Raw genomic sequence first — 17,095 nt, 5'->3', positions numbered from 1 at the left:
TTAAAAAAAAAATATATCATTTCTATTACCGAATTTTTCACTGGGGCCATTTTTACCTACCTGTCATATGGGGCCATTTTTACCGGGGCCATTTTTTCCGGGGCCATTCTTTCCGGGGCCATTTTTTCCGGGGCCATTCTTACCTACATTCCTATTTATACTTTATCCATATGTACCATGTTGAGACTTCCTACTCATAGTGGATTAAGATTTATAAAGTACTATTTTGTAAGTATAAGTAAATAAACCAGTATTCACCAAGCTGAAAGCTTTATTACGAACAATGAAGATCATGGACTATCAGTAAACTTAAGAATGTTCTCCTTTCTTATTCACACATACTACTGTGTAGGTCCTTGCTTGTTTGCAGATGTGGGAGGGCGTCCTGATTTCGGGGAGACCAATACAAGTTCCGGGGGACTCGGGACTCCTGGTAATCGATTACGAAGTCTAATAATTTGTCAAAATTACATAGGAATTGTTTTTCCTCTGATGAATTTTTTTCTAAATAAATTAGAAGAAATGTTGTCAAAATAATTATAAAACCTTAATTGACAGGTGTACAAATAATCTAAAAATACTGTACATAATAGGTTATAATATGATTTATTTATAGCATCAAAAATATTAAAATGTGAAACTAACATAAAGTTAAATTAAAGCAATACACTATCAAAAATTGACAACTTTAAGGTGTTGTGCTAATTCATCCAATGAACTTCAAGTTAAACATGACCTTGACTGAGATACAAAAGGCTTCAATTTAACACTTACAGTAGCTTGCTATTAGTTTAAGTACAGACTATTAACATATCCATTTTGGTTCCTTAGTAAACAGATGTATAATAATTAATATTTAAATAGCTTGTGCATTGTATCTTGTTTAGAAGAATAAACTTTAGTTCAGGATTACATTTTAGGTGGTAATATACAGGTATTGCCAATCAAACTTAAACTGTGACCTGAATTGGTGTTGATCAAAAAGGAAAACACAAAGGAATTAACAATTTTACATTGATGACATAAAGACAAATTTGCTTAACTTTCATTCGTTTGTTTAGCTGTTTTAAATGAATAAACTGAATGAGTTAATTATTATTATTATTATTATTATTATTATTATGGACAAGTAAACTGAACTTCAATTTCTCATATTTTAGTAATCTACAGTATTCTTAGTAGAAAAGTAGAAGGCTGAAGAGAAAATGATTCTGAATATTTGACCTTATATTAAACTCCCACAAGATTTGATTAGTAATGAGAAAGCATGGAACTCGATAATGTTCACCAACACCGCAGCTTGAGATGAAATAATGTAAAGTTTGATCATATCCCAGAATGCTAATTTGTGAAAGAAGAAACATCAGCTTTTTATGCATTTTATGAGAGCAACATTCATGAAATTTACACCCCAAGATATGGATATATAAAACATATGTAAGATTATGACTTTACGAGAATAATAGGGATTCAATATCATATAGTAGGTCATTATGCACCTCAAATGTTCATTCTCCAATCTAGCCTTTGACCTAGTAATATTATACATTTTTTTTTAAAGTTAAATAATACTTTCCAAAATCATAATGAGTAAAATGTTTACAGATGATCCACAAAAAATTAAGGTTCGAACTGTTACGGAAATATGAATTTGAAAATATTTCCTTTAAAAAACTATAGTACAGTACCACCGTCTAAAGGCCAACTCAGACAGCTTACGACGTAGCCCGACGAGATTCATCGTTGGGGACAGTCTTAAGCCATCGTGAGAAATATTAAACATGTTTAATATTCTATGACGTAACTGTCCCTCATTTAACTCGCATAGACCCAATGCGACAACAAATAGCGTCAGGCTGTGTTGTACGACGCTGTCCGAGTTAGCCTTAAGAAAATACATAAATGATTATCATTCTCCTAGAGGATAATCAAACCAAAGGCAGTTATTGATAAGCCTCAATGGGTAATTAAAATTGAACATGGCAATGCATACCACAGGGATGTGGTATTGAAATGCTGTAATAAAACGGATAGGATCAATGATATATGGCTATGACGGAGGAGTAGTCATTAAATGACATAGAAGAATTTCAGAGTATGGAATAATAATCATTAATGAATCCATTATGAACAGAAATTATTATTAAAAAAAAAGGCAGGCACAATGCTAGCCGAAGGACAATAAAAAGTAAGTTTGAGCTATAATGACTGAGAAAGAATTAATTATAAACGCAGACTTCTGCATTGGCAGTCCTAGGACCTTTTTGAGGGGTAACAAATAAATGAAATTGAAAATGAAAATGACTAAAAAAATAATAAAATGCAATTATTATAGACCATAAAACTTTTTTTATACTAAAGTTTATTTAATTGCTATTTTGATCAGAGATGCACACTTATTCTTCAAAATGAACCAAGTATAAGATACATTTTTTATATCATCTATATTTTATTATAGAGTATACTCTGTATAGAACTGAAAGAAATCTCAATGAAGCAAACCTGTGGTTTAACACCGGGTAGGTCATCTGTTGTTTATGTTTTTCGATAAGTTACATATATGAATGAGAATATTATAGTTAAGTGCATATACCAAAACTGGTTGTAAAGGTTCATCTTGTATTACTGTACATTTACAAGAATGCTCTTTAGCTCGAAAATCAGTACAAATACGTACATATTTTATACATTAGTACTACATACAGCACATAGCGCAAGTGATACGAACTCCTGTTTGCTGCCTATACCATTATCCTGTGTAATAAGCTCATAATGGAGATTACTAAGGACTTCGGAGCAGCATGACTGACTCCTCCTGGCCAGACTATGTTCAATCCCTTGTCGCCTTACTGTCATTAAAGAATTATCTTCCATATGTTTAGTTTCCTTATCTTGTGTCCACAATCAACTATCTCTTTGGTAACCATAACTGAATGTTTTGGATCATGTCGTAATAGTTGTTAAACAATAATGAGCAAATAGTTTGAAGCTACGGAAATGGGAGTGACATTGTCTGTGATTATGAGGCTATTAAACTTTAACAATAACATATAATCACTAAATTGATGATTACTTTGAACTTTACAAAGAGAAGTTAATATATCAGCAGGGTTGTAAATGTAGAAAACTAAGGATGTAGGTGCAAGACATTTAAGGGCGGGTGGGTGATTTCGAAACTTCTAAAGAGTGAATTGTAAGGATGGGCAAGGGGGTTAATAAAAGGTAGGTGGAGGGCCATGAAATTAGTATTAGACTGGGTGAAATACTTCAAGGCTGGGTGGCCCGACCACCTCTGCCCTCCATAACAAAATCCCTGATCAGCTTTACATTTTGATTGAACTTCAATTGATAATTAGAACAAGAAATACAGATAGGCCTATATATATATAAATACAGTTCTTATACTTCGCATAAACACTTAAATTTCCTGGTAAATAAATTTAAGCATTCTATAATAAAAAGGTTGTATCTGTTAAAACTGAACAGTTCCAATATAGGCCTATCATCAATGGAAGTTACTAACTTGCTTGATACTTTTATTCTGGTGAATAAGTTTAATAGCTTAAGCATTCTATAATTATAAAGATTGTATTTCTTTTAAAACTGAAACAGTTCCAATATAGGCCTATGTTTTCATCAATGGAAAGTAAAAATATGTTTGATACTTTTATTCGAACAAAAAAACAGTTCCATGTTTTAACTGAATTTTGAAGTCCTTGCCAGAATTGATTTTACAAAGTAAATACTGTAAATGGGTTGGTAGCTCATATTAATTTTAATGACTAATATTCGACTAATAATCATTAATATTTCACAACAGTATATCTCAATAAACAATAGAGAAAATAAATATAGTAAACAATAGAAAATGGGAGGAGTACTATTTAGTTCACCACTCCAAAGTTTATTATACCACAGCTGGTCTTTGAAATGAGATGCATAAAGGACACCCATAGTTAATAAACTATTTAGGAGTAGTCACCTCCTTAGCAGTTCTAAAATTATTTACTTATCATTAACAATTCCAGTCATCTTAATTTAAATTCATAGCTCATTGATTGTGAATTAACATCTAATCAGGCAGTTTTCATCCTGTAATTAAAAGTTTATTTGCATGATTATTTACTTCACTTAATAATAATGTCAGTTTATACAAAAGCAGTGAAATGCAAAGGCCTCTATATTGGTGTTCAAATTATTCCCCTGGTCGTTGGATCTAGCACCTATAATATCGAATACCTTAACAGTCTTGAATTAGCCAGCACACTGGCATTCTAAACCTATATTTTACCCATTTATATTACTCCTGAGTGGAGAGTCCCTTGCCAAAGAATACAAATAAGTATCCACTAAAGACTTCAACCCTAATTCTTTAATTGGTGGAAAGTTTATGCACCACTCTATATCTGTGCTTCATTATTATAAAGGTACTGTAAGTAAACCATCTCACAACTTACACACTATTGTGTATAGGACTATATTTTGATTAGGCAATCATGGGATGAAGGAATTTTCGAGTCAACAAAAAGCAGAGTGAAAAAAAAAACCTTTTAAACCGGTAGTAAAGTGGCTATCAGAATCGGCTTTAGCAGAGCGTTGGAGATTCTTAAAGCAAATTAACTTTTTTTTTTTATAAAGAACCAGTAAAATTTTGCCCAGGCTCAGTGTCCTTATATTTTTGCAAATTTTAGGCTCAACTTGTTCTTATTTTGTTCTTATTTTGACACAATTTTTAAATTTATTATTGCACAACAGTGTATACTGTAATGTACTATAGAGGGTATTACATAGTCACTACATGGACTACAAATAAGGTATAATATTTGTTGTTATTTTTGTTTTAATAAAAACCTCATTTGACAATTTACCTTAGTCTCAATTTGTTCATATTTTGTTTTATTTCTTATTTTTTCTCTTAGACTCATTTTGATGAACAATACTTAAATGTCTGAGTTAAACATGTCACTAAAAATCAATTCACTCCAATTCACATCATACATGGTTCTAAGTTCAATAACCTTTTAAAATTTGAACTTTATATGTAAATGTGAAACAACCGAAAGTTCAACTAGCTTGAGAGCTACTTCAAGATGCATGCAGAATAGAGTAGATTATTCATTGGTGGCCACACATTAAGAGCAAGAACTGAGAAGGCAAATAGGAATAGCTGCCAATGCATAATCTCATATGTTCAATCTATTACTTAATTAGTAGGAAATTAGGGCGTTGAACGCTCATTTATGGTAAAAAGTAAGAGAGTACAATGAAACCATATACGGAGTGACGAAAGCAAGAATCCATTGTGATTCAATTTCAAACTTACTATGTTCACAAATAATTTGTAGAAAACCTGACTCAAATATCTTTGCCACTTACATTAACATTAACCAGTAAGTTTACATTTAGATTAACGAATGAGAGTGACAGCACAGACACTGAACACTACTGTGTCTGTTGTTATAGAATAGGAATCTATTGCTTGAAGTAAACAATAAGACTATGGTATGGAATTAATAGACTGTTGATATGAGTCAACAACTATAAATACACTTGATTTGATGTGGAGAAACAAAACCATGCTGTTTCTAGATTGTTGAATTTACAGGATGGTATTATGAAATGAAACAAAAACAAAGTACATATAATGTCAGAAAATGTCAAAAGCAAAACTGTTGAGGAAAACTTGCTTTTATCTATCTTGTAGTTTTTCCATTTAAAAAATTAGCAGACAGAGTGAACACCATAATTAAAATAAATTCATCAAAAACACACACAAAAATTTTTCAATTCAATATTTACTTGCCCCAAAAGATAGACAAAGTTCAAAAACAATAGTTTCTCATCCTAATATTTAAAAAAAAAAAAATGGAAAATGAGGGCACATTTTTTTAAAACTCCGAGATGGCAAATCCAAATCCAAGAGTTAGCCACATTTTTTGTACATTTCGTAAAAATTAACGGAAATAGAAAAAAAATTGGTGAGGTAGGGAAAATGAGTGTGCGTGGAGACGAAAAACTAGTAATTTTTATTATTAGGCCTTATCTATAAATTACAAGAAACTACCACAATAGCTTAGGCCAAATGAACCCCTACAGTATGTAAGAATAGAACTCTTTTTTCCAAATCTATGCACACTCTATTATTATGATAAACTAGCGCTTCCTAACTACACTGTGTCCATTTTGCTTTACTCTGCACACCTGTTATTCATGACGGACTCATAATCCAGTCATCCATCACCCACATATGGAGTGCATTAATTACTTTCCTGTTCTACACATTAAAACAGCTTCCCAAATGCACAACATGTTGAAAGGTAACACAAAAAAAATTAGCAAAGATTCTGTTATTTAAAATAGACAACTAGCATTGCTCAAGATGACCCAAAGGTCGAAATGTTAAATCATGGCTCCTCTCGCATTATTCAGAGCTGCAACTAATAGCAACTACTCTTATTCAAAATTCTTTGGGTTTTTTTTTTAAATATCACAGTGATATGGCTCTACCAGTACTGAGAAACAATAATGTATGCCAATGTCTAGTAAATTGCTTACCCAACAAAATAAACCTTTTAGAACAATTTTAGGTCAAATTGTAGATAAGAAGTGTAGACAATATTTAACAAATGCATGGCGACTTAGGTCCGAATTATATAAAGGTACTATGCAATAGTACCATTAGTACATTTATAAATATTAAGACTGACCTCATGTCAATGGTAAAGTAATGTTTAATCATCCCCATAACTATACATATCTGTATATTTTTGTTGTAATATTTGCTACATATTTTGATTATTTTCAATAGTTTAATTAAAGTCCCTTCATAAGAAAATCACAAGGGATCCTTAGTTGTTATTAAGGACCCTTTGTGGTTACCTTATGAAATATTAGTTAAGAATATATGCATTTTTTTTCTCTCTTTGTTATATATTAAGTTCTTTCATTTTATTCAACTTGTATTACTGTATTTCGTTTTGTATTGTATTTTGGATGCACCACTCAGAAACGAGCGAGTGTCATTGATTCTAAAGCGATTCCTAATAAATATCATATCAATGTCAACCCTTTAAAAGATTTAGGTTTACTATATCTCGTCAAAAAGCATCATTAACTCTTATACGGTAAAATTTGGTATCTTATTCTTACCATTGCCGTTTGTTGTTTACCAGCCATTTGTAATATTGTTCCATTCTGTGGATAAGATGCGCAATAAACCAGTTGTGATGGACTAATCTGCGATTGGACGGTAGCATGCATTGGAGTTGAGTACTGCGCTGTCGCATGGATCGGCGTTTGCATCTGGGACATCGCTAAACCACCGCTAATCATCATGCTTTCGTGAAATTTACTTAATATCTCACTGGAATGTTCTAAGTCCTTTACGCTAGGTCCTCACTGTATCATCTCCAAATTATAACTGAATTCAAATTATCCACATACATTAACAATGTTTTGTTTATTTCCTTGATTAGAAGGCTTTTACAGAAACTTGCTATTGACAAACTTCCTCAAGCATTCACTTTTAAGTTCTATTGTTTATTCAGAATATCAATGAGAGCTTTTATTATCACTTATCTTAGAAGATTTCCTTTGCTCTACAACTTGTAATAACCAGCCTGGAGGCGTATCAAACATATTTGCAACACCATCCTAAATATAACATCCTAATAGGAAAAGATTCCAACATCAAAGAGTTGTTTGCAATCTGAAAATCCGAAACTGAATGTGCCTGTTAAAGATCCCTTTGTTTCTGCTCACTCTGACCACAGTTTACCACCAACTGTCACCTAATTTGCATACCAAAACCCAGTAGGGTTTGTAATTGTATCAAGCTGTGTTATGCCTGGGTTGTTACTCGCAGTCCACCACAAGTCTTAACTCCTTAACTGCTTCACTGCACCCTGGGACCCTACAGAAGCTTTAGTACACTACAGATAAGCATTATTACACCAAGAAGAGTTTGAAAATACATCTGCTAATATACAACCATGATATAACAACTTCCTTCCTGGCCTAACTTCCTTCAGACGATGTATGTAGGCCTAATCACTTCAACCTCAGCTTAACTATCACTCATGCATCCGTAGACCCTAACTTGCCTCAATGCCTTCAGAAATAAGACTTGCACGTAATAAGATTTGGAGAGCATGAAAATAATTCAATTTGTCCGTATCATATAGCACTTAACACATGGTTAGCAATAGGGTGTCTACTTCCACAGATAGAAAGTCGCAATAATACTAGAGAAACAGAAACCCAATTACCACGAATATCATACAAAATGAAGGTACAATGGATTGGTATATTAATAAATTACGATTCTTGATCAATTCTCAGTCAATATGTTTTTACTGATGACAGCATTTTTTTTAACAAATCAACTTATTTCAGAGTTATTTTGTCACGAATTTATAGTATCTTGAGTCGGTATTTACTGTGGAAAGCACTATATAAGTACATGACCACTGACCATTCCATTTATATTGTATTTTTTCTTTTTCATTCACACTCAATTTATATATTCTTGGTATAAAAATGTTGAATACTGGTATGAAAATGAACCAGATGTTATTATCTACAAAGAAATTATTTTGTATTCAGCTAAAGAATTACCAGGTCTGTCATAAAAAGCAGCTGGCACTAAATTTTTGAAGTAAAAAACACATCCAACCAATAAAAAGAGGTTATCAAACAATATCAGTATTATTAATATGCATACTGATTACATGATGTACCAGTACACAGAAACTATCACATCTGAATCAGGGATAGGCTGGTCTAGAAGAATGCCAAATACTAGAGGCAAACATAATACTATTTTGAAAATACTTCCTGTACTTGTTTACTTTATGTTCCAACTCATAGTAAACATTGGTGCTAGCCAAACTAGGGACAACTGACTCCTCCTCCTATCCTATCGCATTAATTTCTACATAATTTTATAAAAAATCATTTATGTTATAGAAGGGACTTACTTACAAAGCTAAAACCATAACATGACTTCAGACACTATAATGACGTAATTATAATAAACAAAATAGCAACATTTTAAACTACCATAAAACCTTGAATAGAAGCCCTGGGCTTCTTTTTTAGGACCTTTGAAAGGGGCTTCTTTTTGAGATGGGCCTTTTTCGAGATGGACTTCATATTCGGGATTACCTTTGCTATAGAGTGGGCTTCTTTTCAAAATGAATGCTGTCAATTTTGGAATTGCCACTATACAACATATTCAACAACGGAATTCCAAATTCTGTTTTTTTTTGTTTTTTTTTTGTTTTTTTAAATTTTAACCATGCTAGTACTGTACAATAAAATAATACTGACATTGACAAGCTGTCATAATAATCAGAGAAAACGTCATTCTGAAATGGTTTTACTATATAATGTATACACAAAGTCAAATTTTGCATATATAGGGCTGGCCTGTATTGATTTTTTTAGAAAATGTATATAATCTAATTTCATTCAAATTTAAACACAGTAAGATATCTCTTGAGTATTTAACATGGTTTATAATACTGACAAGAACAGATATGCATTGTACAAATGTATACTAATTACAGAGTGTGTATGTAAATACCTAGTTATTCACTCAATATTGACACTGATGAAAATAAACCTGGGGCCTACTCATTATGTATGCTACTTTGGGAGGACAAATCAAATACGACATATGGGATTCATTAAGATTAAAAAGAACCTTTCGAATTATACAAATAACAAAAGATTTTGTCAGAAAACTCAGCACATCTTTGTTGTGTTCCCTTACAACAGACACAAATCTCAACCAAATGCTGTAATCTACCTCATTTGCATAATTGATGGCTTAGGCCTGACCTCTTATCTGACCTTTTATATTCCTGAGGGGCATGGTATGTTTTTCGCAAAATTTGATTCCATCCACTGTCTTCTCTTCTGTAGCCTAGCCAGATGGAACTTTTCATGGACATGTGGAAATGTCTTTCAGATATACACATAAAAGTTCAATTATTATTCTATACAACTACAACGAGAAATACATGAGAAATGACAATGAATTATTAGGAAAGAAATAATTATAAGATTGTAACATTTCCTTACCAGATACAAACTCCTTAACAATCTTGAAATTCACCAAAATATACAGTTTTTCCGATAAAAAAAAAATCGGTATTGTACTGCAGTACGTAAGCCAATAAGTCAATATCGTTTGCAATGCATGTATTAAAATACTGAACAACTAAGTTGAACGCATTGCCTATGAAGAGGTATTGCTCTTAGCATAGGTTTACAATACGATTTATGACCTGTTTTTTTATTCTGCTATGTGTGTCGTCACAAAAAAAACTCATGAATTTTAAACACGAACAAATTTTCGTCTGCAGTCTAAATATATATGCAGACGTTTATGCTTCTTTGTGTGTAAGTAAAATTGCTGTAACATAAGCGAGATTGTCATGTTAAATTTTGCAATAATACACATGAAAGAGGCTTGATAGCCCGTAGGAAAACTAAGAGAAACTGGTAAATTTGAATTGAAGGTGCTTCCTTATTAGAAATTCAAATGCGAGAAGAAATGTAGGCCAATTTGACATGTCTCTAATTTTGTATTAAAGTTCATTGTTTGTCTTGAAATAATATAATACATGATAAAGCAGTACAGAATATTTTATCAAGATGTATGTTCTATATTTTGCAAATGGCTGAGAAAATTGTTCACAACAGACATAAAAATATATTGCTTATATTATTTTAAAAATCCTTCTGATGGAAATAACTTGTTTGTCTATGTTTATTCATTGTTCTTAGTTTAATTTTTTTTTTTTTTTTTTTTAATTCCAAATGAGAAATGCACGTTTTAAACTGTTTGGTATATAGTATTCAATTTTTGTAAATGTTCCAGGGTGCCTATTTAATATAATCCGTTGCCTGACTTTGCAGTCAGTGACAAAGTACTAGAAAATGCAAACATCCTAAGTAGATGCTTGGGTGTTGTAATAGCATGGCTTTAGCAGCATGCATATCAGTGACCATCCATGATTGATACAGTATATAAGAAAACCACTCCATATAAGGTGAAGAACAGGACAAATGGGAATATATAATGAGCATGTACTAAACTCTGAATAGTGAAAACTCTTAGTCTCTATATATCTTTATGCCTATAACTACCCTTGTGACCTGACCAGCTGTGTAAAACGTAATAAAAAAACATATACGGTTTCGCATCCTTCATGGATGAATAAAACCGTTTGTAGCAGTCCAACAATAGAAAATTGTGAGGATGGTCACTTAATCCATCCAGTCCATGTTGTAGAACCAAAAAAATAATCAAAATATTAATATTTCAAACAAGGAATACTTAAATCTCAATTTATGACACTAAGATCTTTATGAAGCTTTAAAAACATTACATTGAACTACAGGATCTATAGATGTTGTCATTTTCTCTGACATACCTACATTCACTAGGCATGTGACTACTGACACCCCTACCATCGAAAGACAACCTAATCTCCTAGAACAAGACCTATGACAGTACAACACTACACCTACATTTGTTTGAAAACGAGTGCTGAAGAGGAGTTCCTCAAGGATAAACGTGCAGCAACCATCAACCTGAAAAACAGACAATTTGAAAGACTCATGACCACAGCTCAGTCGGCTAAGCTGTGATAGCCACTGTGTACGCACTAAACAACTGACGGTAGAGATCACTTTGTAACTTTTGTCCCCAATTGAATTTTATCGCTGCTCTCTTTTGGTTTTAGCCAGAATGCTGGAATGCAAGATTCAATAGTGCTAGTGCCATTACTCCCAGAAGAGATGTTTAGGTCGTTGGCCGTGTGAGTAATTTTTGCTTATATCTGCACATTAAAAACAGTACTCTCTTTGAAAAGGGTAAGAAATTGTCTTCCAATGTAAGGCTTAATTACCACCAGAAGGACCCCACTGGAAATAAGTCTTTGAACTTTAAACTAGTGACCTCATGGATATCACCTTATCATACTTTCTTCTTTTTTAGCCAGAGTATCATCCTACCCATCCCATGAGATGAAGTCATAATTAATGTTGAACCCGCACTCATCTTTGTAAGCGGCATGATAGTAATGTAAACATCTGCGGTTTCACGTCGAGTGATTGGTTGTCATGAAGCGTGTAGCTGCTCTTTCATCTACTGAAAGGCCACTCGCTGACCGACAAGGAAAGAACGTACGGCATATGCCACTATTGGTATAATGCTAGCTTGTAAGAGATATGGGTGGATTGATTAAATGTGAGTTTTATATATGTATTTATACATTAAAAAAATTCAATTAAGACTCTCTGATGTCAGACGTTATTATCTGCCTTCATAACTGTCTTGGAAACATAAAATACAACAATTTAGGGAATTTACATAAAGTTACTTATGTGAAGACCGGTCTTAATTACAAATTTCCCATGATCCCTGGAGTACAGTAGCTGGCTCTATCATTTTGAGATACCTTATATGGGCCTGCGGTCTCTTCAGCATACAACAAAATACTTATAAGTAAATAAAATTGGATTGTGGATGTTTAGAATTCCCAAGCGTCTGATTCTGACATTTTCTAATCAAATATGGAGCGTAATTAATTTTTGAAGAATAGATTGTCTGACAGGAAACGATAATGGAATTTTTAGGCTTTTTTTTACATCTAGCTGAAAAAAATAGAATGCCATCTAATACTATTAGAGTATTTTAAAAGAGATGATGGTACAAAGTGTTGTTCTTGATTGCTGTATGCTGTCTAATGTATTTTTAAGGAGTCCTTGAATATTAGCTGGCCCTCTAATGTTAAAGGACTCTACTTAAATATGTAAAGTAAATAAAATAAAACCTACCTTATTCATAAAGTAAATCAATTCTTTCAATATAGAAAATAGATCACATTACAAAACTAACAATAACTTTGATATCCAAGGTAAATAGCTACTTATGAAATATTTTTTCATCATCACTTATGGTATTACTTAAATTAATTTGATTGCTCATATTCTTGGGCAGATTCAGGGTGGGGGTGGGGGCAGACGGTGTGATCGCACCCCTATAAGTTATATAAGAAAATTAATTGTATTATATTGTTAATAGGAATTACCGGTAAGATTTTTAAGATATGAGAGTGCAATTTCCATGCACCTAGGGTTCCATATTCTCTAAATTTTTGCACCTCAGCCCCAACAATGGTGGGACTGAGGTGGTGTGGACTGTCACGCACACCCCCCCACCCTATCGCCAAATCCTGCATCCGCCCCAGTTATTTGTGTATGAAATACTGCATGGGCCCCAGGAAAACCATAACAGCTGGAGACACAGCACACTGTCATTCCTGATAGTAAATTTAATATAGTAAACCATGCCACATCCATGCTCTTTTGCAAAGTGTGTATTGGGTTATTTAATGCTCACATGTTACCTGCTTCCAATATATATATCATGATCAAATATTAATTAGAATTTTATTAACTGATATATATGGAAATATAATATCATTCACACACAAAATAGTGACTCATTACTTAAAATACTGAATTAGCTAGGGCTATAGTTTTTCTAACGCCGAGGGCACACTGTCTTACATGACCATCGGGCAAAAAAAATCTATCTCCGATCTCCGAGAGCGCTTGACGATGCGACACTATCTGCTAATTTTCGGTAGAAGTCACAACCCATTGCACGAGCCTCATCGCTTTGTGTTCTTCATAAAATTGCGTCACCCAACGACCGTTGGCGCATGAATCTATCAGCAGATTTGGTGTTTATGGTATTATATTACCCTTACATGCATTTCAAAAATACGATTACTGTATTGAACATGATTATGAGACTAATATTTAAGATGCATGGATGTTGATCCCAAGAGCAAAATAAAGAACCCAGTGCACTTTTTGAAAATCTGAATCAAATTACAATATGGCTTCTCTTTAGTCTTCCTGGAGCATGCACAATATTATATAGATAATAGATAGTCATTACATTTTTTTTTTTTATTGTTGATTATAAAATATTCAACAACCATTTTAGCTTTATGAAATGAAAACAATCAGATCTGCAGACATAATCTAATTTGGAAATTCCATAAAGATAGTAGATAAAGCTGGTAACACTTACTAACACACACTTCAATTTTAAATTTATGCAAGCAGCAATCTCTCAAATTAGGTGTTTTAAAATTACAATAAATATTATTAATATTTCCTTTATATATATCAGTGATAGAGCTGTGTTGCATATTTAGTATTATACAATAAGAAATAAAGATAATTAGAAACACTTAATTATAACAAATAATCTTTGAAATATCAAATAAATCATGAATTATTGCTCTGGCATAACTATACCATACATGGGCAGTAAAACATAATGTTACTTAATCACGTTTTCTTTGGTAGCCAATTGGATGAAATTTAAGCAGTTGTAATGGAAAAACGATGCTTAGTGGCGTTGTAGATGTCTTGGCGTTCACCTGTTCAACACAGACTCATCAACATAAATTACCAACAGACAATGGAACTACCATTATGATATTTATTCTAATCTGTATTTTTTTAAATTCTATTATTTTTGAAGCGATACACATGAATCTATAATCTTGGCAGTAGGAAATAGCAATACATAATTATTATTAATAGTATCATCATCATTATAAGTATTGTTAATACTAATAACATATTATAATTTTCATATTTATCATTATTATAACTATTTTTTTTAAATTTGCTATCATCCTTATGATATAATAATAAAGACACTAAAAATAAATTATAATAATATTTTTAATGTCTTTATTATTGTGCCATATCATTCTATTATGATATTAACATTATCATTTAATTTTGGTATCAATTATTATTTTATATTTTTTTTAATATTCTTGATTTTGTTCACCGTTAAATGAAAAGATGCTTAATTAATGACAATAAACCTGAACAATAAATATATTTAACATATTCCGTGTTGTCTTAAAACAAATATGAAGAAGCCAAGCATGATATGCACTTCTTAACAAATGCACTTCAAGAAAATTAATAATTAGCAACAACTATACAAATGTTAATCAATTAATCAATATATTAATTACGGTTTAAGGTAATAGGATTCAAATCAAAGCTAAATTGGTAAATTACCTTTAAAACCAATTCCCTTCAATCTATCTATTGTACAAAGAAACATTTCTAGTAATAAGTAATTACAAATATGTGTGGTAACTAGTGTCTTAACATTATTTTTTCCCTCCATTTTTGAAGTAATTCTTTTTAGTTACTTTTGAATTTCAATTGTAAACATTTTTTTTCTGTATATTTTTGTTATATTTACTGTATGTACAGCTGCCTTGGAATTCAGTGCTGGTCACAGAATGGATACCCCCCCGATTAAAAAATGCCTAAATAAATAAAATAAATAAAATAAATAAAATAAATATAATAAATAAAATAAATAAATTCTCATTATCCAATTTACAATACTGATTAGTGCTTAAAACCTGTTCAGCAAGGTAATATCAATTTTATATTTCACTATAATAATAAAGTCAATGCTTTGACAATATTATAATTTTCAATGCATATATTAATGAAGATGAGCTTCTGTAGTTTCTTAATACTAAACTGTCTGTCTTAAAATAATGAGTCTATTTCTGTTCAACATGTGAGTGATTGTAATACAAGTAAACTAATACAAATTCAGCTATACAATGCACAGCATAAATCACCATAAAAATATTTTTCATGCTAACAATTATACTCGCCTCACATCTGCGAATAAATTTCAGCCGTACGCGCTGTAAAAAATCCAAGACGTTTCTCCTGGATGTTATTTTATATAGACTTTTTCTACCCTTACCTTTGTCAGATGAGGAGGGGTTTTCGACATGATCTTCACCCAACAGGGCTGCTCCCTGGCATGGAGCAGATGAGAAGCTAATCCAGTGAGGCCTAAATTGGAGGTGGACGTTGATGACAGTGACTGCGAGGCAGCTTCTGTAGGTTTAACAGACCCCTTCATCAGGCAACGTGAGTCTATCGATGCAAACTTATCTCTACTAATGACTACAACAACTACTCGTTTCTGTCTGTTAGCAACGTAATGGTATACCTTACTGTCAGGTCAAACAGGCTTCACAGTTTCTAGCCCTCGAGAGGAAAATAAAAATAAACTCAAGAAGAATGTACAGCAGGCCTGGAAGACTCAAGTCCAAGGTGTTCTCATCCACAACAAATAGCATACAGGAAGGCAAGCCGGTGTCTTTCCTCGTTTACTACATCAATTAGTATTAGCAATGATAATGATGCAGCCAGAGAATAGCCATAAATCACGGCAACATTTCTCATCAAGTTCCATTGAATCAATCTCGGCAGAACAAATCACCTTCATATTCCTCGGCATGAATATGTAAATTAACATTTTCCAATCATGTGGTTACTATTCCATATCACTCCATTTTATTATCATCGTTAATATTAATATAACTTACCAACGTAGCTCAATTGACAATATAATTATGGTAATTAAACGTTTAATAAAAGAGATATGATAAGATAAACTATCAAATAAAAAATCATGGCCACAACAATTACATTTATTAAAAATTTTTAATAAAATAATTTTGACTTCTTATAGGTTATATAATTCTGTTTTTAAATAAGTAATTGTTATGTTGCTTGATATATTATATCATTTAGTTTATAAATAAGACATTCATATGTAAATATAGTAGGTATTGTGGAATTTTAACAGAAAAATGGACAGAAATTGATATTATATTTACGGACTATACTGGGGATGTACTATATAACATTGTAAAATGAACAGTCTGATACAATGGTAAGACAGGAGACAATTAAATCACAACTGTTATCATAATTCCCAGGATCTAATGCAAGAACAAAAGATCTCAACACCAGACTCCTTTGACCAATCACATGTATGGAATCCATTGTTGAGTCACTGAATATAAAAAAAAATAAATAAATACCAGACCCATCATCCAATTCTGTTGATATTTTTCCATACCAATTTGTTATAACAAGTTTTTGTAGCTTTGCTTTGCCCTTCCAGTTCATATGTATAAAATATACAGTGTATATA

General features: G+C 32.1%; 1 protein-coding gene across 8 annotated transcripts in view; it reads right to left on the bottom strand.

The window, feature by feature from the left end:
- LOC117118512 (RNA binding protein fox-1 homolog 3-like) overlaps positions 1–17,095 on the bottom strand; it is a 61,335-nt gene that overhangs the window by 38,012 nt on the left and 6,228 nt on the right. Inside the window, exon 1 of one of the 8 annotated variants that reach the window (XM_033263130.1) lies at positions 15,851–16,311. The exons of 1 other annotated variant lie outside the window; for it this stretch is intronic. In XM_033263130.1, the coding sequence (XP_033119021.1) occupies positions 15,851–16,012 (162 nt within the window). In that variant the 5' untranslated portion in view covers positions 16,013–16,311. Of the gene's footprint in view, positions 1–7,149; positions 8,200–15,850; positions 16,312–17,095 lie in introns of those variants that run through there. 6 more of the 8 variants (XM_033263127.1, XM_033263131.1, XM_033263124.1 and 3 more) reach the window with 6 other exon arrangements.

The sequence above is a fragment of the Anneissia japonica genome, unplaced genomic scaffold, assembly GCF_011630105.1.
Source record: "Anneissia japonica isolate Jap-2015-1 unplaced genomic scaffold, ASM1163010v1 scaffold287869_len1821871_cov162, whole genome shotgun sequence".
Classification (NCBI taxonomy): Eukaryota; Metazoa; Echinodermata; class Crinoidea; order Comatulida; family Comatulidae; genus Anneissia; species Anneissia japonica.
Note: the sequence above shows the minus strand (reverse complement) of the source record. Positions and strands in the feature narration are given on the sequence as shown.